General features: G+C 45.3%; 1 protein-coding gene across 1 annotated transcript in view; it reads right to left on the minus strand.

Moving 5' to 3' along the window:
• C8G (complement C8 gamma chain) overlaps nt 1-25,978 on the minus strand; it is a 60,699-nt gene extending 34,721 nt beyond the window's left edge. Inside the window, exons 1-3 of the mRNA XM_077476975.1 lie at nt 25,732-25,978; nt 18,700-18,851; nt 3,593-3,663 (exon numbers count right to left, since the gene is read on the minus strand). Coding sequence (XP_077333101.1) covers nt 3,593-3,663; nt 18,700-18,851; nt 25,732-25,866 — 358 coding nt within the window. The 5' untranslated portion in view covers nt 25,867-25,978. The remainder of the gene's footprint in view (nt 1-3,592; nt 3,664-18,699; nt 18,852-25,731) is intronic.
• Between the last annotated feature and the right edge of the window lie 1,218 nt (nt 25,979-27,196).

Raw genomic sequence — 27,196 nt, forward strand, 5'->3', positions numbered from 1 at the left:
AGTGTGCTACTTAAAGCGGGAGTCCGCGTTTTTTTTTTTTAAAAGCCAGCAGCTACAAATACTGCAGCTGCTGACTTTTAAAATAATGACACTTACCCGCCCAGCGCGCCCGCGATGTCGGCACCCGAAGCCGATCTTTTGATCCTCTCTCGGGTGCTGCCGCCGCTATCTTGGGTATGGGAATCAGGAAGTGGAGCCTTTCGGCTTCATTTTCCGTTTTCCTACTGCGCTTGCGCGAGTCGCGCTGCGCAATAAGGATGGTCCCCGCTGTCTCTGGGATCCGTGTGTTTCCCAGCAGGCAGCGGGGGACCTTCGGAAGGGGGCGTAGATTCTGCGGAAAGGGGCGTAGCTTCTGCAGAATCTACGCCGGAAGTGGGTGCAGATACCTGTACTGTACAGGTACCTGCACCCCCCTCCCCCCTGAAAGGTGCCAATTGTGGCGCCGGGGGGGGGGAGGGTTCCAATGAGCGGAAGGTCCACTTTAGGGTGGATCTCCGCTTTAAGTTGGCTATAGAGGGATAGAATTTCAAATGAAAATTCATACGAAAAATGTCAGAACATTGCAATGTCATTCAAAAGATTTAGGCATCCCACATAATATATATACAGTGCCTTGCGAAAGTATTCGGCCCCCTTGAACTTTTCAACCTTTTGCCACATTTCAGGCTTGAAACATAAAGATATAAAATTTTTATTTTTTGTGAAGAATCACCAACAAGTGGGACATAATTGTGAAGTGGAACAAAATCTATTGGATTTTTGAAACTTTTTTAACTAATAAAAAAATGAAAAGTGGGGCGTGCAAAATTATTCGGCCCCCTTGCGTTAATACTTTGTAGAGCCACCTTTTGTTGCGATTACAGCTGCAAGTCGCTTGGGGTATGTCTCTATCAGTTTTGCACATCGAGAGACTGAAATTCTTTCCCATTCTTCCTTGCAAAACAGCTCAAGCTCAGTGAGGTTGGATGGAGAGCGTTTGTGAACAGCAGTTTTCAGCTCTTTCCACAGATTCTCGATTGGATTCAGGTCTGGACTTTGACTTGGCCATTTTAAGCCCCTGTACACACGGTCGGAGATTTCCACAACCAAATCCGTCAGATTTTGCCCATCGGATTTTGTCCATCGGATCTTGTCCGAAACTGTTGCATACACACGGTCGGACAAAGTTGGCGAAAATCCGATCTTTCAGAACGTGATGACGTAATTTCGTTACGATGGGACTACATTCAGGCTAGTAGCCAATAGCTTTGATGTAGGAATTTGATCTGAGCATGCGTGGCACTTGGTCCGATCAAAATTCTCTACACATGATCGGATTACGTCCGGCCGGCCCAGTTGGTCGGGAAATATTTCCAACATGTTGGAAAATTGGGTCCGACGGAGATTCGGACGGAATCAGTCCGATGCATACCACACACAGTCGGATTATCTGACGACACGGTCCGATAAGACGCACTCCAACGGATTATCCGACCGTGTGTACGCGGCATAACACCTGGATACATTTATTTCTGAACCATTCCTTTGTAGATTTTGCTGTATGTTTGGGATCATTGTCTTGTTGGAAGATAAATCTCCGTCCCAGTTTCAGGTCTTTTGCAGACTCCAACAGGTTTTTATCCAGAATGGTCCTGTATTTGGCTGCATCCATCTTCCCCTCAATTTTAACCATCTTCCCTGTCCCTGCTGAAGAAAAGCAGGCCCAAACCATGATGCTGCCACCACCATGTTTGACAGTGGGGATGGTGTGTTGAGGGTGATGAGCTGTGTTGCTTTTACACCAAACATATCGTTTTGCATTATGGGCAAAAAGTTCGATTTTGGTTTCATCTGACCAGAGGACCTTCTTCCACATGTTTGGTGTGTCTCCCAGGTGGCTTGTAGCAAACTTTAGACAAGACTTTTTATGGATATCTTTGAGAAATGGCTTTCTTCTTGCCACCCTTCCATAAAGAAAAAATTTCCATCCTGCTCTTTCAAATGTTCTTATCACTGTGGTCGAACATGAACATCGATTTGACCCACTAATGATTAGAAAAAACAAATTAAGTTTCTTTTTCTATGAATTTTCATAAAAAATTCTACTCATCTATGGCCAGCTAATGTCGGTTATTCCCTTTCCATTCCCAATTCATAAAGTCGGGCACAGATTCATTTTGGAAAAGTGCCTTGTATGCATTCTTAAGCCCCGTACACACGAGCGGACTTATGTCCGACAGACTTCCGAAGGAGTTCTGCCGGAGTTCCGACAGAGTTCTGACAGACTTTTCGAATGAGTGGACTTGGCCACACACAATCACACCAAACTCAGACGGATTCGAACGTGATGACGTACGACTGGACTCGAATAAGGAAGTTCATAGCCAGTAGCCAATAGCTGCCCTAGCGTCGGTTTTAGTCCGTCGGAATAGCATACACACGAGCGAATTTTTCGGTAGGAACTCGGTCCGGCGGAGTTCCGTCAGAAAAATTTGAAGCATGTTCCATTTTCTAAAGTCTGTCAGACTTTTGCGAATCAAAAGTCCGTTGCAGCCCACACACGATCGAAAAGTTTGACGGAATCATTCCGTCGGACTTTGGATGTTGAAAAGTCCGCTCGTGTGTATGGGGCTTAAGGCTACTTCCACACTGGGGCGGGCGGACGTGGACAGTAAAACGCCACTATTTTTAGCGGCGCTTTACCGTCATTTTAGCATAGCGATATTCGGCTGCTAGCGGGTCGCTTTTAACTCCCGCTAGAGGCCGAAATTCATGTACCTGTCTAGAACTTGTACTTGAATTTGGCACAAGGTGCTTTCAGAACACAGAGTGAGTCACTTTTGCTAAATCTAACTGTGTCAGGGTTTCTCTTTGTATGCGAAGAGAAAGTTGGTCCACTTTTGTAAGATATAAATGGTCTATTTTTTTTTGAGTGTGGTGTAGACCTAAAACTGGCGCACGAGTTGCTGTCAGAACCAAAAGTGACACAGATGTTTCATGAATTTGGTAAAACTCATTAATAAGGAATCAATGCCAAAAAAGTGGTGCAGCAGCTTTATCGAATCCCCCCATTGGCTACTCCTGTGAGCCCCAATTTGACACATAAAAATCAGCTGGAACTATGAGGCCTGGTTTACACTATTGTGCTTTCAGATATAACTTGAGTTGCACAGAATTGAATGACAATGGAAATCATATTGTTTTCAGTGGTGCCTGTTCACATTATAGCTGCACAGCACGGTGTCATTTTGGAAAAGGTTCCTGTACTACATTGGTGCAATTCTAGCACGATTTTGGCCCCATAAAATATGCAAACCACTTCAAAGTAGCACGAAAGCAGTATCATTCACGTTACATTATGTAATCGCAACTGAATGTTGGATCAAATTTGGATCACAGCCGTGTGAACCAAGATGGCACTCTCACTTCTTGACCCCCCCCCCCCTTTTAGCAGATATGTTATGACATATAATATATAAAAAAAAATATATAAAAAAATATATATATATATATATATATATATATATATATATATATATATATATATATATATATATATATATATATATATATATATATATATATATATATATATAATGATGTAAGTACCTACCTTTTATGGTAAACCGACCCTTGATCTTATTTGTCTGATAGGCATGTTTAATCTCCCAACAGATGCCGTCCCTGAAACAGAAAAATATATACTGTAAGATAATTACCACTATGCAAGGTTTATTATCACATTAGCTGCACTTATCTATGCTCTAAGGCTGCATTCACACCTGAGCAATTTGCAGCTTTTGAAGCTTTTTTTGACGCATGTTTTTGGAGCATTACTATCCTAAATAAATGTAAAATAAATACACAAATAACTAAAAATCATCATAAATAAGTCAAATAAATTAATAATATGTAATAATACATTAATTAATAATTCAACTCTAACCTTAAATATGAAATGTATTATTATTATTATTAATAATAATAATAATAATAATAATAATAATAATGAAAACTCAAAAAAGACATTATTAATCATAATAATATTTTTTTGTGTTAGGATAAGGGTGTTTAGTTACTTGTTATTTTATTTTTTAAGGTGTAAGGATTAAAGTTAAGGGTAATTAATTGTTTATTGTTACTTAGTATTAATTTATTGAATTATTTTTTTTATTTATGATTTTTTATTTATTTGTGTATTTTTTTTTTTTTTTTACATTTATTCTTATAATAATAAATACAATTTAAATAAAATAATATAAAATAGCCATAATCTTAAAGCTAACCTAAACTGAGCTCGAACCCCTTACCCTAACGAAAAAATATAATAAATTAATAATAATAATAATAAAATAAGAAATAAAAGCTAATGGAAAAGCAAAAAAAAAAAAAAAAAGCTGAAATACATAGCAATAAATGATGCAACAGATAGTAGTTTTCTCTGTTGGCTAATAAAAAAAATTCCAAAGCCCAAAAAGCTGCGCTCAAGTCACAAAAAACTGCCAGAAAAGCGTTTAAAGACGCTACACTCAGGTGTGAATGCAGCCTAATGAGGACCTGTCACCTGAACACATGCAACAACCCAGCAGACCAATAATTTTATGTTAAAGTAGAATATTTCCTAAAACATTTTTGTTAGTAATAAATAATGTGGTGAAGGGTAGAACCTCTGTCAGGTTGTATTGCTGTTTGCAATTAAGCTGGGCAGATTCACTCTCACTTCCTCTCCAGGTGTCAGTTCTTACTGAGACAGAAAATGAAGGGAAGTCTCTTGGATGGGGACTTAGGCCCCTTTCATACGGGCTTTCCGATCAGGTCCGCCTGTCAGATTTCAAGTGGACCTAACCAGAGGCTCCATTCAGCGCTATGGGGCAGCAGATGTCAGCGATGACATGTCCGCTGACACCCGCTGCTATCTGATCTGATCATGTCCGTGAAATGCAGATGGATGGAAACCCTATTTTCCATCCGTCTGGATGGGATCATTCGACAGGTGGTCTGTTTTCATCCGATCCCCCCATAGAGGAAAGCTAAGTCAATGGATCCCCACTGAGCAGGGCAAATGACAGGTCCGTCTCCGCTCACTGTGCTGAGATGGACCTGTTGGAGCCCCACTCTCTTCTATGGGGAGATCGGTTGAAAACGGACCGCCCATCGGATGATTCCATCCGTCTGGAATTCAGAGACAGGATTGGATCGGATAACAGCGGGTGACAGCGGACATGTCACCGCTAACATCTGCTGCTGCACAGGCCTGAATGGAGCCTCCAATCAGGTCTGCCTGTTACCTAATATTGAAAAATATTTTACGGTTCAATTCGTCTATAATAAATTTCACGTAAAAAAGTACAAAAGGTGACATTAATGATTATCCAGTCCATCAACAGGAAGAAAGAAGAGTCTACAATAACCCTTTCATGACTAAGCCTATTTTTGACATTTGGTGTTTACAAGTTAAAATCCATATTTTTTGCTAGAAAATTACTTGGAACCCCCAAACATTTTATATATTTTTTTAGCAGAGACTCTAGAGAATAAAACTGCGATTGTTGCAGTATTTTATGTCACACGGTATTTGCGCAGCGGTGTTTTAAACGACACTTTTTGGGAAAAGGGACACTTTCATGAATTAAAAAAAAACGAAACAGTAAAATTAGCCCAATTTTTTTGCATAATTGAAAGATAATGTTACGCCGAGTAAATAGATACCAAACATGTCACAATTTATAATTGCATGCACTCGTGGAATGACGACAAACTATAGTACCTAAAAATCTCAATAGGTGATGCTTTAATTTTTTTTTCAGTTACCAGGTTAGAGTTACAGAGGAGATCTAGTACTAGAATTATTGCTCTCGCTCTAACGATCGCGGCAATACCTCACATGTGTGATTTGAACACCGTTTACATATGCGGGTGCGACTTCCGTATGCGTTTCCTTTGCTGCACGAGCTCGCGGCGATGGGGGGGGGGGGGGCGCTTTAAAAAAATGTTTTGCTTATGTACCGGGGTCTCTTTAAGGACTATAAAACTACTGTTCCCAGAACCCCACTGGTTCCCAGGATGTTTGGAGTTATGCCCCAGAGACTCATGGGGGAGAGCATATAAGGAGGGGGAGAGGCCTAGTTCGTTCTCTTTGGACACACCCCCTCTCTCCTAGCAAGAGGAGATCTGTGCTGAACTGCTGGAGGCACAAGGCCTGAAGCCTGGGCCTTGTGCTCTTTTCCAAAGAGCCCTCTGCCAGCCTAGCTGCACCTGAGAGACATCTTCTTATCCTTGCTGCAGTACACCAGAAGGATTGAAGACTCGGAGGTCGGTGGATTCCTGTTCCTAGACGAAAAGGCAGAGAAAACGGACTTGGACTTGTCCGGGTGGTGAGAGCTGTTTAAAGACAGATGCTTTATCTTTATTATTCGTTTGGATTACAAAGTTGTTCTTCAAGTGCACCACCGAAATATTGCTAGCGAATATTGTTTTACTGGACTTCCATCTAGATCAGTCAGGCCTGACTGCATAGGTAGATAGTACTGGGTGTTAGTTTACCCATGCGGGGAAGTAGCTGAAAAAGGGCAGCGTTAGAGTTGCATAGCAATACTTTATTATGCTGATTACTCTGTTTATCTTTATTACTGGTTACTGCAGGGACCTGCTTATGTGTTGCAATCCAAATGTTTGATTCATGTTATTCCTTTTATAAAAACAACAAGTAAAGTCAGTTATATACTTTCAAAGATTGTCTATGAGCTTGAGTTATCCACCCACCCACGCACACACACATATTTAGAGTATAAGCGATTTAATGTGTATTGCTAGATACTAACTGTGCCAGAGTGGGTAGAGCAGATTGCCGGGGGGGTTGGCGGAGCTGTGCTCAGGGCCCAAACCAAACTTGCGGCCCTCTTAAGTGAGGGTATCGCTATACGTGGGGGCTCGTAAATCCGGGATTTCTGAGACAGCGGTGAACACGCCAGAGGTACCGGCATGGACCCACAGGGAGTCAGAGCGTGGTGTGAAGCGGCTAAGGCCGACCCAAGGCAGTCAGTGGTCATTAGCCTCCCAGGGGAGAAATGGTCGAAGTCAGTGTCCCCAGACCATGAACCATGGGTGATGGAGATAAAATCAGACCCAGACATCTCATATCAGTACGCGCTAGTGGAATACTGGGATGGGATGCCGGAGGCTTGCAAGCGAAACTGTGTACGGACACAAGACAACAGATCCTATAGGTTGGCGCACGCAACAAAGGAGGAGCCATCGCCAACGGGATCACCGCAGGCTGCGGCCCGTACCTCACCCGAGAGTCTCAGATCAGCACCGGCCACCCTTAGTGCAGAACTGTGTGCTGTCCTGGGGGAGATTGTGGCCCAGTGCAAGAAGGATCCCACAGATTACCCGATGTCGGGGTACAGAAAACTCCGGATGTTTTCAGGGAGGAAACCCGTACCTTCGGAAGAAGAGGGATTTGAAGAGTGGTTAGATAGCGCAACACAGGCACTAGAGGAATGGGAAGTTCCAGAGCGCAGAAAGAAGCAGAGGATTGTGGAAAGTCTAAAGGGGCCTGCTCTAGAGGCCGTACGCAACCTGAAGATGAGCAGGACAGACTGTAATGCGCAGGAGTACCTAGATGTATTACAGTATCAGTTAGAGCATTGCTACCAGAAGAAAGGTGAAAAACTATCAGACTACATGGGACGTTTAGATAAAATCCTGCATAGGATGATCCTAAAGAAGGGGATCAGCCCAGGAAAAGTAGATGAGGCCCGTGCTCAACAGGTACTGAGGGGAGCTCAACCCATGGATTCTATTGCATGGACACTGCGTGCCCGACTGGATGGGAAGAATCTGGAGTACACTGACCTCATCCGAATGATCAGAGAGGAAGAGGCCCTACTGGAAGAGAAAAGGGAAGAACATCTCATCGAGCCCGTTGAACAACCGGTAGCAATAGTTACACCGGCCATGACTCCCGCTAGAGATAAAGAGGTGGACACTTTGAAGTTACAGATGTCCCAGGTGATGGAGATGTTGACTGCTATGATGGCTAAAGGTCAAGGGGGAGCCAAGAAACCAAGTCCTAGGAAGGAGTTGTTTCCAGATACACCAACACCAAGCCCCACTCGAGACCGAGAAGAGATGCTATGCTACAACTGCGGGGGCAGTGGCCACTTCGCCAGTAGATGTTCCAGTCCCAAGAAGAAGAAGATAGATAACCGCCAGCCGGCGGGAAACTTCAGAGGGCCCCGGTGAGGGAGTCAACCGGGTGCCCATGCCTTTCAGTGAACTCCAAACTGAATAGAAGGAAGAGAGAGAGAGAAAACCAGACCCCTCAGAAGGAATGTCTACAAATAAGAGACAATAACATCCCTCAGCGGGTTTGTACTCCCATTACTGTGGGGAGGGTCAATGCATACCAGGCTCGAAAAAGAATAAAGTCTAAAACCAACTGGATGAAGACGGGTCCCCAGAAGAGGGTGGCCTCAACCCGGCCCTACCCAGAAGAATTGGTCGGCCCGTCCCCCACTGTCTCCATCCAGGTGGAAGGAGTCTACACGAAGGCCCTCCTGGACACTGGAGCTCAAGTGACTTTGTTGTACAGAGACTTCTATGATAGGCACTTGAGCCATTTGCCTATACAGAAGATAGAAGAGCGGGAGATATGGGGCCTGGGAGCTCAGAGTTTCCCCTACGATGGTTACCTGCCCATAAAGCTGACCTTCGATCCCTCTGTGGCGGGGAAAACAGAGGTGTTTGACACCCTGGCAGTTGTGTGTCCTAGACCGCCCGGGGCCAACAAGATGTCCCTCATCATAGGGACCAATACGGATCTGGTGCGAAGACTTCTGACCCCTCTAGTGGAGACGAGAAACCATCAAGATCCCAATATCCATCCCATGCTGAAGACAGCCTACCAACGGTTGGTCCTAGAGCAGAAGACCCCAGAAGAGGGGATAGGGAAGGTGTGGAGACTTGGGAGAGAGGGAGTGGTGCTGCAGCCCGGAGAGGTAGCCTGCCTCAGGGCCACGGTGAAGCTTACCTGGGAGCAGCCTGGCCCCTTTGTAATGCTGGAATCCGATCCAAGGGAGGACCACTCAGGCCTGGAAGTGATACCGGAAGTGATTTCAATCAAGGCCCTGAAGAAGGCTCGAGGAAGAGTCCCAGTGAGTGTGAGAAACCCTATGGAGAGACCCATAGAGATCCCTGCCAGGATGCTGTTGGGGCAGGTGAGTCCTGCGGCCCCAGTCAGCTGGTCAGAAGTAAAAGGAACGGGTGAAGGAGGAGATGTTTGGGAGAAACTTTCCATGGAGATCCCGGACCTACCTGGAGCCTGGAAGGAGAGAGCCAAGGCCCAGCTGACTAGATGGGAGAGGATTTTCTCAAAGGATGAGTTTGATGTGGGATGTGCCAGGAGTGCCACCCACCGAATCCGCCTCCAAGAAGACAAACCCTTCAGGGAAAGGGTTAGGCGGGTCCCTCTAGCTGACCTGGAGGATCTGAGAGAGCAGCTTGCGGAGTTGAAGAAGACTGGCGTGATTCGGGAGTCTAGAAGTCCCTATGCCTCCCCCATAGTGGTGGTCAGGAAAAAGAATGGGTCGTTGAGGCTTTGTATTGACTACAGGACTCTCAACAGGAGGACCATCCCTGACCAGTATACCACACCGAGAATAGAGGATGCCCTACAGAGTTTGTCTGGTGCCAAGTGGTTCAGTGTAATGGACCTCAAGAGTGGGTACTACCAAATCCCCATGCACCAGGAAGACCGAGAGAAGACAGCTTTCATAACCCCAGTGGGATTCTTCGAATTCAACAGAATGCCTCAGGGCCTGTCTGGAGCCCCTGCTACCTTTCAACGCCTCATGGAGAAGACCGTTGGAGACATGAACCTCATAGAAGTCCTTGTGTACTTGGACAATGTCATTGTCTTCGGGAAGACTTTGGAAGAACATGAGGCCAGGTTGGAGAAGGTGTTGAGAAGACTCAGCGAAGAGGGACTCAAGCTTTCTCCCGAGAAGTGCCGGTTTTACCAATCCTCTGTGAACTATCTGGGACACATAGTGTCTGAAAAGGGAGTGGCTACAGACCCTGAGAAGTTGGAGGCAGTTACCTCTTGGCCAAGACCGACAACAGTCACAGAGCTCAGATCTTTCTTGGGGTTCTGCTCCTATTATAGAAGATTTGTGGATGGGTTTTGGCCGGTTGCCAAGCCACTAAACGAATTGCTCAAGACTGAAGGAGAAGAGGGTGGCTTGGGACCTAGGAGGGCCGGTGAGTTGGTTCAAGATCAGTGGAACCCAAGGTGTGAAGAGGCTTTCCGAACCTTGAAGAGGAGCCTTACCACGGCCCCAGTCCTGGCCTATGCCGACCCCACCAGACCATATGAGCTACATGTCGATGCCAGTCATGAGGGCCTAGGCGGAGTGCTCTATCAAGAGTATGAAGAGCAGCTATGACCAGTGGCCTATGTGAGCCGGAGCCTGACTCCCTCGGAGAAGAACTACCCCACTCATAAATTGGAGTTCTTGGCCCTCAAATGGGCAGTAGTAGACAAACTGAAGGACTATCTCTATGGGGCGGAGTTTACCGTAAAGACAGATAACAGTCCTCTGACCTACCTCTTCACTACTGCAAAGTTAGATGCAACCGGACACAGATGGTTGGCTGCATTATCCGGATTCAACTTCAGTCTAAAGTACAGACCAGGGGCTGGAAATAGGGATGCAGATGCCCTGTCCCGAAGATCTCATGTCATGGTCAATGACTGGGAAGACTGGACCCAGGTAGCACCGGAAGGAGTGCGAGCACTCTGTCAGGGTGCTGAGTTTCAAGCAAGAGGGGGCCCCAGAGCAGAGGAGATAGGAGTCACCGCAGTGGGAGTCCCTCAACCCTACTGTGGGGTAACTCAACTAGCAGAGGAACTCCTGCCAAAGCTGTCCAGAAAGGAGCTGAGCTATGACCAATTGGAAGACCCCATGGGGAGATTGATCCTTGAAGCTTTGGAGAACGAGAATCCAGAGGGACTTCGACATCACCCTTCCAAGGAGGCTCGCCTGCTGAGGAAAGAGTTGGATAAGCTACAAGTACATCAGGGAGTGGTCTACCGAAGGGGCCCCTCTGATAACTCAGAAGATAAGTGGCAGTTGTTTCTCCCAGAGAAGCACCGAGAGACGGTACTAATTGCCTTACATGACCAGCATGGCCATCTAGGGGCGGAGAGAACTTTCCAGCTTGTCAGAAGCCGGTTCTATTGGCCCTGTATGAGGGCAGAAGTGGAGGAATATTGCCGTTCTTGTGCACGATGCATCCAGAGGAAGACTCTACCCCATCAAGCTGCCCCAATGGGCCACCTACAGAGTCAGGGTCCAATGGATCTGGTGTGCATTGACTTTCTCTGCCTCAAACCCGATTTGAGTGGATTGGGAAATGTTCTGGTGGTAACCGATCATTTCACCCGTTATGCCCAGGCTTTCCCCACCAAAGACCAAAAGGCCTCCACTGTGGCCAAGGTGCTCATGGAAAAATACTTTGTCCACTATGGATTACCACAGAGAATCCACTCAGACCAAGGAAGGGACTTTGAGAGTCGTCTGATCCGGAACCTACAGGACTTATTGGGAGTAGAGAAGACCAGGACTACACCTTATCATCCACAAGGAGATGCCCAACCTGAGAGGTTTAATCGGACCTTACTAAACATGCTTGGAACTCTAGAGACAGAGAAGAAGCAACACTGGAGCCAACACATATCAGCTTTGGTGCACGCTTACAACTGCACCACAAGTGATGTGACGGGTTACTCCCCCTACCGGCTCATGTTTGGGAGAGAAGCAAGATTGCCGGTGGATCTGGCCTTTGGCATTTCCCTAGACCATGCCTCTGCTACCTCCCACAAGGGATATGTGGACCGACTTAGACACAATTTGAAAGTGGCCCATGAACGAGCTCAGGCGGCCTCGGACCAAAGGGGAGCCCGCAACAAGAGGAACTTCGATCTGAAGGTTCGAGTGCAAGACCTGATGCCTGGGGACCGAGTACTGCTACGCAATCTGGGGATCCCTGGGAAGCACAAGCTTGCTGATAGATGGAGATCGGAGCCCTATGTCATTTGCAGAAAGCTACCTGGATTGCCTGTGTATAAGTTAAAACCAGAGGGGAAAGTGGGGCCCTTGAAGACTTGGCACAGGAATCATTTGCTCCCGCTTACTGAAGCAGTCAGAATACCTCCAGTGAGAAATTCACCTGAACCTGTTTCCATTCTGGATACCCCGGGACCTAGCACTCGGTCTCAGACCTCCCGGGTTAGAGATGGACAAGATCCCCAACGAGGTGAAGGTGGAAGAGGAGAGCTTGAGTGGCTGTGGCCTTCATCAACTCCAGGAAATTCTGCCATAGATCTCCCACCTACTGAGGATACACAGGATGGGGCACTGAACCCAGAAGCTACAGAGTTCATTCCATCTAGTGGTGTGCCTGACGGCTGGGAAGATATCCCTAGCATTAACTCAGAAGAGGAAGGAACCGATGTTCCAGAACCAGTGATGCTGTCAGAATATGTTATTGAAGTAGAGCCTGTGGCACCAGAGCCTGAAGTCCCAAGAGAACAGAGAGCTCGCCGAGTTGTGAGACCCCCCAAGAAGCTAACCTACTCTCAAATGGGGGAGAGCTCTGAGGACTCTGTTGTGACTGCTAGAAGAAGTGCTGAACGCTCTAATCCTTCCACTGACCATTTGGTGGAGGGCAACCCCAGCTCACTCTCTGGCACAGTTAGGCAGGCCACTCATGCCAGTGTGACCTGTGGGACAGGGAATCCCACCTCTGAGTTCTGGTGGAAATTCCCTGTACCAACATCATACCAAGCACTTTCAAAATTGGTACAGGATATGTGTTAAAATGTATCTTTGGGGACCAAAGAGTGTGTAGCGGGGTCTCTTTAAGGACTATAAAACTACTGTTCCCAGAACCCCACTGGTTCCCAGGATGTTTGGAGTTATGCCCCAGAGACTCATGGAGGAGGGCATATAAGTAGGGGGAGAGGCCTAGTTCGCTCTCTTTGGACACCCCCCCCTCTCCTAGCAAGAGGAGATCTGTGCTGAACTGCTGGAGGCACAAGGCCTGAAGCCTGGGCCTTGTGCTCTTTTCCAAAGAGCCCTCTGCCAGCCTAGCTGCACCTGAGAGACATCTTCTTATCCTTGCTGCAGTACACCAGAAGGATTGAAGACTCGGAGGTCGGTGGATTCCTGTTCCTAGACGAAAAGGCAGAGAAAACGGACTTGGACTTGTCCGGGTGGTGAGAGCTGTTTAAAGACAGATGCTTTATCTTTATTATTCGTTTGGATTACAAAGTTGTTCTTCAAGTGCACCACCGAAAGATTGCTAGCGAATATTGTTTTACTGGACTTCCATCTAGATCAGTCAGGCCTGACTGCATAGGTAGATAGTGCTGGGTGTTAGTTTACCCATGCGGGGAAGTAGCTGAAAAAGGGCAGCGTTAGAGTTGCATAGCAATACTTTATTATGCTGATTACTCTGTTTATCTTTATTACGGTTACTGCAGGGACCTGCTTATGTGTTGCAATCCAAATGTTTGATTCATGTTATTCCTTTTATAAAAACAACAAGTAAAGTCAGTTATATACTTTCAAAGATTGTCTATGAGCTTGAGTTATCCACCCACCCACGCACACACACATATTTAGAGTATAAGCGATTTAATGTGTATTGCTAGATACTAACTGTGCCAGAGTGGGTAGAGCAGATTGCCGGGGGGGGTTGGCGGAGCTGTGCTCAGGGCCCAAACCAAACTTGCGGCCCTCTTAAGTGAGGGTATCGCTATACTTATTTATTTATTTTATTGCTGTCACAAGGAATGTAAACATCCCTTGTGACAGTAATAGGTGGTGACAGGTACTCTTTATGGAGGGATCTAAAAGACCCCCGATCCCTCCTTTACACTTCAAAGTATTCAGATCGCCGTTTTCTGCGATTCTGAATAGTGTATATATTTTTAAATCTGGCGCCATTGGCAGCCAAGTAAACCGGAAGTGACATCATGACGTCGCTTCCGTGTTTACAATTAGGAGACTGGAATGAAGCCGCTTACGGCTTCTTTCTAGTCCCTCCTTAGCCGCTGGAAGCGGCAGATTTTGCAGAGTGGCCAAAACCTGTTTGGAAGCGACTGCTCAGATTCGCAAAATGGATGTTTTGTTTGTGTTGCGATGTATACCAGCACATTATGCACTTGTCTTACAGGGTTTAAAAAAAAAAGTTTACTACCGCTTTAATGATAACAAGCAGCGCAGTAAAATCAATCCCCTGCAGCCAGCAACAACAATACCCAAGTAACAACAGACCCCTCTCTCACAACAAAAAATCCTGAGCAAAAGTAGACCCCTGGTAGCAACAGTAGATCTCCCAGCAGCCAGCAACAGTAGATCCCTGCCAGCAAAAAAAAAAAGATCCCCCACCAGCAAAAATAGACCTCCCCAGCAACAATAGTACACCCCCCCCCCCCCCCTTTTTTAGCAATAAACATTTTCAACGTATAGGTTATGTTTTTACTCCCTTTGGAAAAATGCTCAAACCAGAATTGCCAAATAATCCCTACAAGAGCTACAACTGATGGTGGGTTAGCTGTCCCGTGCCTGTATAATTACTGTATTGTGTTCCCATTAACATACATAACTGGCTGCACTGTCCTATCCTTAGTTTGGCTGCTGCTCTATTTGCCGCTCTTTTGGGTTCTCCCAGGTCCTCAATGACAGACTGTTTGGCATCACAATACATTCCTGTAACAGAAGATCTCCTTTGGATGTCTCCTATTTGGCCTGGCTAATAGCTGGATTTGTTATTTCTTACAGATGCTAGTACATCTTCTCTTATCTTCTTGTGGGGTAATCCACTCTTTAAAGAACTCTTGGCCCATCCAGATTCTACCTGGTGGATCTCTAAGGGAATCACTCATATTGGACAGTTATTTGTCTATTTGTTGGGATCTTTCTGAAGATCTGTGGGCTCCTTCCAATATCTCTAACAATTTTTCTTCAAATACCTGTTAATAAGACATGCATAACCAATTTGGTTCCTTGACTTCACACCTATGCATTTTTTGTGCTTTTTGCATTTTGCAGATTTGCACTACAGTCCATTTAAAGCGGTAGTAAACCCGCACATTTTTTTTTTTTTTTTAAACCTGCAAAGCAAAAGGCATAATGAGCTAGTATGCACCGCATACTAGCTCATTATGAAATACTTACCTTAGAACGAGGCCCCGACATCTGGCCCGATCCACGCCGAGGGAGCTGACATGCTCCCTCGGGGTTTCTTCCGGGTATCGCGGCTCCGGCGCTGTGAGTGGCCGGAGCCGCGATATCGTCACTCCCGCGCATGCGCGTGGGAGATTTCAGTCCGGCCGGTCGGCCGCTGCCGGATTTTGACGGCGAGAACCCCCTTGTGCGCATGCGCCGCTGCAGTCAGCGGCGCATACCGAGGGGAATATCTCCTAAACCGTTCAGGTTTAGGAGATATTTTTTTTACCTACAGGTAAGCCTTATTATAGGCTTTCCTGTAGGTAAAAGTTAAAAATGTGGGTATACAACCACTTTAATGTGGTTTCCTATGCAACATATTCTGCAGTGCAAATCTGCAAAATGCAAAAAACACAAAAAATGCATAGGTGTGAATCCAGCCTTAAACACTGGCTCCTCGACCTATGGAACGGACTCTGTTTAAGGACAATCATACAAAATTGACTACCACCTTCTACCAAATTCTGCAAGCTTCAGGACCACAACCATATGCATCCTCTTACACAAAATGGTTGAAGTTCATACCGGACCTTTCTGAAGATAGCTGGGAGGAGGCAACAGACACCTGTTTGCCGATATAATTAGCACAGCAGACAAATTTATCCTATTTAAATGTGTTTATTATCTGCATTACACACCAGACAGGTACTTGCTATGAGTCTCACTCTAAATGCTCAGTGCATTCGATGAGATCTAATGTGGAGTCTCTCCAGCCACTCTATATCATGTTTTCTGGACATGTCTCCCAATCAAGTTTCGCATACAGTTAATGCAGAGTAACCCAAGTTCAAAGTAATATATTAAGGCAGAGCATGCCCCAAAAGATTTCAGAAAATTTGAAATCCATGGTTGGAAAACATCTATGACCTCTTCCTTGGAAGTGTCCTCACTGGATTTCTTAGGGTACTGCTTCCATATGCTTCTTGGATTTTGCAATGCACTCGGGAGAAGAGGGGATGCAGGTGTGTGTGTGTGTTAGATGGAGTTTGTTTTGTTTTGTTTATTCGCCTTTGTAACACTGTTTCCACTAAGCTATTGGTAGAATTATTTACCTGTGTGCTCAGAGTTTTAGGCCTCTTTCACACGGGGCGGATCAGTAATGATCCGCCCCGTGAAGATCCGCTCGCTCAGCGGGGATCGCTCCGTTGTCCCCGCTGAGCTGGCTGCGGACAGGGCGGTCACCGCACACTGTGCAGGGACCGCCCTGTCAGCTCTCCATTCTCCTCTATGGGGATCGGATGAGCACGGACCGTCTGTCCGTGTTCATCCGATCCGCTCTGCAGACGGATAGAAAAATAGGATTTTCCTCCGTCTGCAGAATCGGACTGTTGCGGAGGCGGACGAAATCGGGTGTCTGCGGATGCTCATCCGCAGACACCTGCTATCCCATAGGGATGAATGTATGTCCGCATTTCATCCGCAAACGGATGGATGAAATACGGACATACCATCCGCATGTGTGAAAGGGGCCACTTGCCTACTGGGCACTTAAACACCCCTTCTGCCCAGACCAATTTTCAGCTTTCGGTGCTCTCACACTTTGAATGACAATTACTCAGTCATGCAACACTGTACCCAAATTAATTTTTGTCCTTTTTTTTCCCACAAATAGAGCTTTCTTTTGGTGGTATTTGATCACCTCTGGGTTTTTTATTTTTTGCGCTATAAATGAAAAAAGAAAAAAAATTTCGAAAAAAAAAACATTTTTCTTTGTTTCTGTGATACAATTTTGCAAATTATGAATTTTTCTTCATAAATTTTGGCCACAATTTATACTGCTACATATCTTTGGTAAAAATAACCCAAATTAGTGGATATTATTTGGTCTTTGTGAAAGTTAGAGAGTCTACAAGCTGTGGTGCGAATCATACAAAATTGATCACATCTGATGTACTGGTGGCCAATATCATTTCTTGTGACCCAAACAAGCCAGGAAAGTACAAATACCCCCCAAATGACCCCTTTTTTGAAAGTAGACATTCCAAGGTATTTAGTAAGAGGAATTGTGAGCTTTTTGATGTTGTAATTTTTTCCCACAATTCTGTGCAAAATTAAGATTTTTTATTTTCTTTAAATTTTTCCCACAAAATTGTCATTGTAATAGGTTATTTCTCTCACATGGCATGTGTATACCACATATAATGCCCCAAAATAAATTCTGCTACTCCTCCTGAGTATTACAATACCACATGTGGGACTTTTCCACAGCCTGGCCACATAGAGAGGCCCAACATGCAGGGAGCGCCATCACGTGTTCTAGGAGCATAAATTACACATCTAACTTGTTGACTACCTATTACACTTTTGAAGGCCCTGGAGCACTAGGACAATGACATGTGCCCCCGACGTGGCACTGATGACAGATGGCACTGATACATGGCACTGAAGACAGATGCCACTAATACGTGGCACTGATGACAGATGGCACGTGACACTGACAGGTGGCACTGATGACAGATGGCACTGATACGTGGCACCGATGACTGATGCACTAATATGTAGCACTGATGACACGTGACACTGATTTGGCACTGATGACAGATAGCACTATGTGGCACTGATGACAGGTGGCACTATGTGGCACTGATGACAGATGGCACTTATACATGGCACTGGGGACACGTGGCACTGGGGACAGGTGGCACTGATGACAGGTGGCACTGGGGACAGATGGCACTGATGACAGGTGGCACTGGGGGCAGATGGCAGTGGGGACAGGTGGCAGTGGGGACAGATGGGCACTGTATTTTCATTTTATTTTTATTTTTTTATTTTTTTACACTGACCGCTGCATCGGTTCATCTCTCCCTCCTCACACAGCATGTGAGGAGGGAAAGCCGGCGATGAGAGATGATCTCATATGTTTACATATGAGATCATCTCTCATTGGGCACGCCAATCACGCTGTAAACGGCCGCTGTGATTTGCCATTTACAGTGATCTGTGACTGGCTGTGTCCAGGAGACACGGGCAGCACAGAACTTCCCCGATGCGTGCCCGCGGTGACGCGCAGAGGGAAAGTTAAAGGGAGGACGTCCAGGGACGGCCTCCCGGAAGTTAGCGTCCACGCTGCAGAGGTCTTTTGGCTATAGCGTGGGCGCAAAGTGGTTAAGGCCCATACACACAATCAGAAAATTGTACAAAAAATGCCGCTTTTGAAGCACTTGTATGATAATCTGATCGTTCTTAAAAAGCTTTTGTCCGAAATTATCTGAAGAGACAAAATGGAAAATCTTTCTTCTACGATACCAGTTTGCATGATTTTCACTTAATCGGTACAGTTTTTAATGGTTTTCATGGATATTTTATTGCATCCACTTAGATGGATTGTAATCATCTGAAACGTGTTAATAAAAACATATTCCACCATAATCGGTACAATTTTTTGTCCGGGAATACAATGCAAATACAATACACTTACAGCTCTCTGAATGTGCTAACAGCTAGGATCTCCGCTCCCTGGGAGTTCTTGGAGGCTGATGCTTGAATTAACGTGGCTTCCACACGATGGTTGTTGATTTTCAGATAATTACACTCAGAGGCCACGGACAGTAGGTACCACTTCCCTGCAAACTGATTGTACAGACAAAAATTGAGGACTCTCAGACCAGATTAATACAAAGTGAACTATGTGCAATATGCTTGGCAAATGGAGATGTTTGTTACTATTTTTATTTTTTTCAATTCCATGATCCTTCAGTCAGCAAACTGTGAATCTCAATTAAGCCCCATTCTCATCTAGCAATGGTGTGTTTTCAGAGCAGCACCTTTCATTTGAACGGACCACTCTCTGCCCCAAAAACATACAAAAGTAGCTCCTATATCTTTTTATTTTTGGAGCCAACTTTGGCATGTTTTTGAACGTTTTGCCATGGAACAAAACACCCATTTATTTTGCGCGTTTGGTGCCTTTTCACAGTATTACCACTCAGATACACGTTGCATGTTTTGTGGCGGTTTTAGCACATTATAGAATCATGGGCAGAATCACGCAATTCTGTCTGTGACTCTAGAACATCCAGATGTGAATCAGAAGAGTCACAAATTCTGCACCTACTGGCTGTAGGAGAACACTGTAAGCCCTTGTACACACGGTCGGAAATTCCGACGGAATGTGTCCTATCGGACTGTTTTGTAGGATATTCCGACTGTGTGTGGTCTGCATCGGACTGTATATCCGACGGACCAAGTTTTCCAACTCGCCGGTAAAATTTTACGACAAAATGCTCCTATCGGACATACTCCGATCATGTGTAGCCTACTCCGACGGACAAAGTGCCACGCATGCTCAGATCAAATTCCTAGACCAAAGCTATTGGCTACTAGCCTGAACGTAGTCCCGTTGTAATGAAATAACATCATCACGTTATGTACAATCGGATTTTCCGACAATTTAGTCCGACCGTGTGTATGCAACATCACTTCCGGACCTCTTCCGGAATTAATCAGTCGGAATTACTCCGACGGATTTGGTTGTCAGAATCTCCGACCGTGTGTACAAGGGCTAAGGCTTTACTCTCTCACATACAAAGAAATTATGTCATTACCATTAAGGCCTTGTTCACACTGGTGCAATTTTGCCATGCTAAAAAGCACCTTTCCAGCCCTGCAAAAATGAATGAAAATTTGTCTTTTTTAAATCGTATGTAACTGTTCACATCACTGTGGTGCAGGTGCACTGTTTTTTTTAAAAGTCCAGCATGCTACATCTTTGGTGTCCTGTTTCAAAATCAATGGGAACATCGAAAAACACACCACAGTGCATTTTTGGTACTTTTTTTGAGTCGCATGTCAAATTTTTTTCAGGTGACCAGGGATAAAAGCACTTGCAAAACTATCTAAAATCTAAAATGCGTATGCATTACAATGCAATGCAATAATGTGTAAAAAAGACAATATGCTTTTTTTGGAAAAAACGCAAACTGTGTTTTTAAGCACACCAGAGTGAACAGGCCCTTAAGTGGCCCTGTCCGAGGGGCAACAAAATTAGACTTTTATTACCCTGAGAAGAAAGCAGTTAGATAAACCTGTTTGCAAAACTTCAACTATACACAAACTGAAATAGTTTTTGTGACATTGCTTGTAGCAGTGATGGGGAACATTGACTGCTTAGGTTTAGGTTTTAAAATTGTATTCTGTATACATTAAATTTAATTAGTGGTGTTCGTACAATCAATTAGATACATACAAGCCTCATTCCTTTGCTTTGAGCATAGATGTAATCCATTTTAAACATTTGTGTATGTCTTGGCCCCCACATTGTCAATGTGTTTTGCAGTGGTGCTCCGCTTTGGGCTCTTTATGAACACATGATGTGGTCAGATTGTCTAACATATGCATTTCACAGCAGGGATATCATGTATTGGGTTGATAGGTACTTATCAGTCACAACCACTTGTAAGGGGGCTTTACACACCAAGGACTTCCCCAGGTTTAGCCTGGCTTGTGGGGGGGGGGGGGGGGGTGTCTCTGAATAGATTCATATTGCGCCACTCTGGAGTTCCTGTCTTCTTGTTTACCCACACCACCGCTTGCCCACCATTTGTGCACGATTGCATCCTGCTGGGGACCTTTCTGGGGAGAGTACATGATACAATCTACATTGGTCAAGTTTAATGGTACATCTCTCTCAGTCAGGATCATGCCATTATATACATCTGTTTGGGGGCTCCCTTCATGGGCCAGGCAAGGGGGCTAAACCTGGGGTACTCCTTGGTGTGTAAAGTCCCTTTTCAAATGGTTATGCTTGATATGCGACCATATTACATATATGATATCACTTCGGTGAGATGGGACAGCACTGTTTCAAAAATACACATCGTGTTTAAAAAAACTCCACACCTAAATAAACGGCATTACTGAGAAACGCATTGACAATATGGGTGCCAAGACCCACAACAGTGTGGATGGTGTCAACAACAGTGGGCAGTGCCAGTTGAGCAGGGGATGTGTCAGCAGGGCAGATATTGGTGTCAGTAGGGCAGTGAAAGGTGTCAGTATTTTTATTTATTTTTCTTTTTAGTTTTTTTTTTACAGTTTTTTTTTAGGAGCCCCGTTGGGAGGTTTGTTGATATATCACCTTTGAGACAGAGAAGGGGGCTGAGGACAGAGATTCCCCAGTCCATTTCTTTGCAGCCTCGGTTGCACTGGACAGTGAATGAATGGGAAGTGCCCTGTGCTGAGCGACTTCTTGTTCATTCACAAACTTAACCATATTAAACAGTTAACTATGTTTCTGTTATGAATGAACACAGTGAGTGATCAGTACCGATCGCTCTCTGTGTTCATTCAGAATAGAAAGGGGCCGGTAAATGACATACAGTATTTATCATCCTCTTCCCCTGCTATCCATCCTGAAACATCCCCTTGTGTGCCCACAGCAGCATCCGACGGGAGAGAAGAGGAAGGAAGCTGGCAGCGCTGCAGGGGGAATCTGCACCACAGGCTTATGGCCAGGAGCTATAATATGAAAGAACAGAAATATGGCAGCTGTCATTGCTTACCATAAAGGCTGAGGAAAGACTAGTACTGTATGTATCTGCTGATTTTTGTCTTCAGATTTATCAAAACCATGTAGTACAAGGGCCTGCCTGATTGCATACAAATTGAAACACCTAAGGTTTGATTGACCTCATACAGAGGCGGCTCTAGGCTTTGTGAGGCCTGAGGCAAAACTTAGACATGAGGCCCCACTCACACCCATAATGGGAAAAATAATTCAAGTAATAAAAAAAAAAATTAACTGTATGAAAACTTGGCAGAAGGGGGTCGTGGCATGGTGGTATCTGACTGTAGAAGCGGGTCGTGGCATGGTGGTAGTTGGCTGCAGAAGGGGGTTGTGGCATGGTAGCTGTGCCTCTCCCTGCAGCTGGAGCCCCGGATCCCCCCGCACTGATTGACAGCCCCAGAGAAGGGAGGCCCAGACACCTCTTCCTTCTTACCTCCTCTTCCATCGGTTTCATACAGTGCTGGTGATGCCTCCTCTGCGGAGCCCTCCTCTTCCCCTCGCCTTGCCACCGCATGCCAGACACCAGATGCCTCCTCCAGGTGTGCAGGGATCGCTCAGCGCAGCACTCCAGTGGGCGGCGATCTGCGTCTCCGGAGCAGCGGGGAATCCGGCTGGAATGAGTCTCCTCCCCTTCTTCTCCCCCAGACAACACAGTGCTGGCCCTGCCTGCTGCTCAAGACACAGCCACGGCTCCATTCTCTCTCTCCACTGCCTGGCCATGGAGCTCACAAGCAGCATTAAATCACTGCTGGCCGAAGCGCAGCGCCATTGTTGTCAGCAGAGGCGGCTCTTCAATTAGGCGGTCGCGAGGCACCTGTGAGTGTGAGGCCTTAGGCGACTGCTTAATTTGCCTAATTAGAGAGCCACCTCTGACCTCATATTATATGGTTTTGGTAAATCTCAAGGTAAAAATCAGCAGAATCTGATATTGTATGGGGCTATAGAATACAAAGCTTCCAGTGAATGGCTGAGCAGTGCCCGACTCTATTTTGTTCCTGGAGTGGGACAGGGACTTCAGCGCCAGAACACAGCTCTGTATATAGTATATGACTGCATACAGTTAATACAGTGTGTTCAGCACGCCTTTTAGTGCAATAAAAAATATGTTTGGGCCTGCTTTGTCAAATTAACTATGTAAAGGGACATTAAATAACAAGTATTTTATATGACTAGTATAATTTCCCAATGCTTTCCCTTGCTCATGAGCCGCATGTGCCACATGTCGCTTGTATGGCAGGTTGTGACTGTGCTCTTGTAATGGATGATGCCTCTTTACATGGATGTCCAACATATTTTTAAACAGTTAAATTTGCATGTCCGAAAAATACATGTGAAAGTGTGGGGAAATTATGCTAGGCATATAAAATGCCTGTTAACCCACTGTGTGTATGAACCCTAAATCGGGAACATCTAAACCTAGGTAAAAGTAATCTGGAAGCATAATATTTATTTAGATTTCCTAGATTACTGCATTTAGAAACGTTAGGAACCACACCGCATTCCTGTGCAATTCACATGCGATTCAGTGATTTGAGCCCATTCATTTTCAATAGGCTCAAACCGCATGGTATCACATCACACTGAAAACATGTATGCACCTTTTTGTAGAGCCATACTGCAAATGGATTGCATGGTCGTTTTGTACAATGCGATCCGATGCAAGCAAATACACTGCGCTTGCCATCTGTTTGGGTTGTCGTTAAGATTGCATTGACACCTGCTTTGGATTGCAAGGACAGTGCAATTTGAATGTGCTGTTGGAAACACGCAAGGATTATGATGTTTCCCACACTGCATTAGAACCTAGGCTTAACCACTTCAATACAGGGCACTTAAACACCTTCCTGCCCAGACCAATTTTGAGCTTTCAGCGCTGTCACACTTTGAATGACAATTGTGCGGTCATGCTACACTGTACCCAAATGAAATTTTTATCATTTTTTTCCCACAAATAGAGCTTTCTTTTGGTGGTATTTGATCACCTCTACGGTTTTTATTTTTTGCGCTACAAATAAAAAAAATACCGAAAATTTTGAAAAAATACGTTTTTTTTGTTTCAGTTTCAAAACTTTGTAAATAAGTACATTTTCTCCTTCACTGATGGGCACTGATGGGGCTACACTGATGGGCACTGATAAGGCGGCACTGATGGGCACCAATGATGTGGCACCAATGAAGTGGCACTGATGAGGTGGCATTGATGGACACTGATATGTGGCACTGATGGGTGGCACTGATGGGTGGCACTGGTGGGCGACACGGATGGGCACTGATAGGTGGCACAAATTGGCACTGATAGCTGGCATGGATTGGCATGGATGGGCGGCACAGGTGGGCATGGATAGGCGGCACAGATGGGCATGGGTGGGCACTGATAGGCGGCACGGATGGGCACTGATAGGCGGCACAGGTGGGCACTGATAGGCGGCACAGGTGGGCACTCATAGGCGGCACAGGTGGGCACTCATAGGCGGCATTGTATTATGTTATACTGCAATAATGGATGCCAGTGAGCTGAACTTCCGCTCAGATAGCCTCAGATAGCCTAGGCCAGTGATGGCGAACCTTGGCACCCCAGATGTTTTGGAACTACATTTCCCATGATGCTCCACTACACTGCAGAGTGCATGAGCATCATGGGAAATGTAGTTCCAAAACATCTGGGGTGCCAAGGTTCGCCATCACTGGCCTAGGCGATCCGAGTGGGAGTGGGTACCTGGTAAAACCAGGTACCCCCCCCCCCAAAAAAAAAAAAAAATGAAATGATAAAAGTTGAAGGGAGAATGAGGATGAAAAGTGGAAGTTCCACTTTAAATGCAGGATTGAGAGTGTGAATGGGGCCTATCTATCTGATTTCTGGGATTTGCTAAGCCCTTTTCTTGTCTACTGCACACAGAATCGTTTGTTGCACATAAACTAATACTCTAGGACCGGGATCCTTACACAAAAGTAATGCCCTGTACACACGGTCGGAAATTCCGACGGAAACAGTCTGATCGGATTATGTTATCGGAAAATCTGATCGCCTGTGGGCTCTATCGGACTTTTTCCGTCAGAAATTCCGACAGAAAAAATTTGAGAGCAGGATCTCAAATTTTTCCAACAAACAAATCCGATCTGACTTTTTCCGATCGTTTGTAGAGAATTTCCCATCAGACAAAGTGCCACGCATGCTCAGATCAAATTACGAGACCAAAGTTATTGGCTACTAGCCTCAATGTAGCCCAGTCGTAACGAACGAACGTCATCACGTACCGAACGATCAGATTTTCCGACAATTTTGTCCGACTGTGTGCATGCAACACCAGTTTAGGTCAAAATCTGTTGGAAAAAATCTGATGGATTTTGTGGTTGGAATGTCCGACCGTGTGTATAGGGCATAACAGTTATACTGTGTACACACAATCGGAATTTTGATCGGGAAAAAGCTCTGATGGTTTTCCCTACGGAATTCCGACGGGATTTCGCTCAAGCTGTCTTGCATACACATGGGCACACCAAATTCTGACCGTCAAGAAGGCGGTGACGTGCAACACATACGATGGGACTAGAAAAAGGAAGTTCAGTAGCCAATAGCTTCTGTCTCGTAGTTAAATCTGAGCATGCGTGAGTTTTTGCGTGTCAGAATTGCATACATATGAAAGCATTTTCGGATAGGAACTTTTTCCGACTGAAAAATGTAGAACCTGCTCTCAATCTTTTGCTGGCGAAATTCGGCCAGTAAAAGTCCGATGGAGCATACACACGATTGCATTTTCCGACCAAAAGCTCTCATCAGTCTTTTGATAGCCGAATTTCCGATCGTGTGTACGCGGCATTATTCTCAGTTTCATTTAGTGCGATTTGAAAACTACAGTCATATGGCTAAAATAAAGATCCTTATTCTTTGTGCTTTGTGAAACAATCTATCATGCTGTAACAGACTTGTTCAGCCAGCGCTCTTACCTTGTTAATGTCAAAGTTAGCCACATTCTGTATCTTATCAATTGGATTTTGCGGTGGTGGTTTCTTGTTGCGTTGCCCCCATGCCAAAGGGGTACTGAGGATCACGAGAAGGAGGACGACTTTTGGGGGAGACATGACTCTCAGGTGTCTCAACAAGTATCTTGAATGGTTTAGATGGAGCAGCCCAAGCAAAGATCTCTGTTGGGGGTGTATTGACTTTGGACAATAGCAGTTGTGTACATTGCTTGTGTTTGCTGGGTGGTTGGGTAATCTTTATCTATGGCGCTTGCTGGAAATGACATGTCTGTTTTCATTAGAGATTTCTATGTCCTTGGAGGGTCCAAAGGATCAATTTTAGGAATTTCTGTCTGACTGGTGGCAAGGAAGTCACACAGATTTTGATTATATCATGAATATGTGATGTTATGAATAAAAGTATACTAAACTGCAAAGAAAAACACGTTAAAGCAGAATTCCATGGCAAGTTTTACACCAGCTGGGGTGGGGGGTTAAAAGTACTGACACCAATACTAATCGATACTATTGCGTCCACTAAATACCAGTGCCAGGGGGGTTCTTACTTTGTCTGCTAAAACTACAGTAATTTTGGGGTTTATTATTGTGCTCCTATGTAAGGGGGGGACTTCAAAGTAAGCGGGGACAGTGGACTCCTATGTAGGAGTGGACCCCTATATGGGGGGTGGGACTCTTATGTAAGGGGGAGACGCCAATGTAAATAGGCACTCTGATAAAATTGGGGAAATGCCGATGTAATGGGGGACACCTATGTATGGGGGGGGAGACTCATATGCAAGGAGAACTTCTATGTAAGGGGGGGGGACTCCTATGTAAGAGGAGGGAATCTGATGTAAGGAGGGGGGGGGTTGGACTTCTATGTAAGGTGGATTTCTAACTAAGGAGGGGACTCCTATGTCAAGTGGTAAATCCAATGTTAAAAGGATTGCTATGTAAATGGGGGAACTCAGATGTTTAGGATGACTCAGATATAAGGATGGACTCCTATGTAACCCCCTTACATAGGAGTCAAGGGACTCCTAAGTGGGGAACTGTGGACATCCATATAAGGGAGACTTTCCTTGTAAGGAGGAACTCCTATGTAAGGGGGGATTTTGATGTAAGAGGGACTCTGAAATAAGGGGAGGCTCTGAGGTAAGGGGGGACCCTGCAAGTGCAAAACTGTGAACTCATTTAAGTAGGACACCTATGTAGGGGTGGCACCTACATAAGGTGGGGGAACTCTGATGAAAGAGGGAACAGTAGACTCCTATCTAACAGGGGACTACATTTTAAGTGGGGAACAGAACAGTCAGCTTCTATGTATGGGGCGGGGGGTTGCTCCAATGTAAGTAGGGCACAGTGGACTCCTATGTGAGGGGGGCGCATTTATGTAAGGAGGACTCCTATGTAAAGGGGGGGCTCTGATTTAAGGAGGTCTCCTATGTAA

This window comes from Lithobates pipiens, unplaced genomic scaffold (genome assembly GCF_037356315.1).
Source record: "Lithobates pipiens isolate NorthernLeopardFrog02 unplaced genomic scaffold, aLitPip1_a1.2 Scaffold_1, whole genome shotgun sequence".
NCBI lineage: Eukaryota > Metazoa > Chordata > Amphibia > Anura > Ranidae > Lithobates > Lithobates pipiens.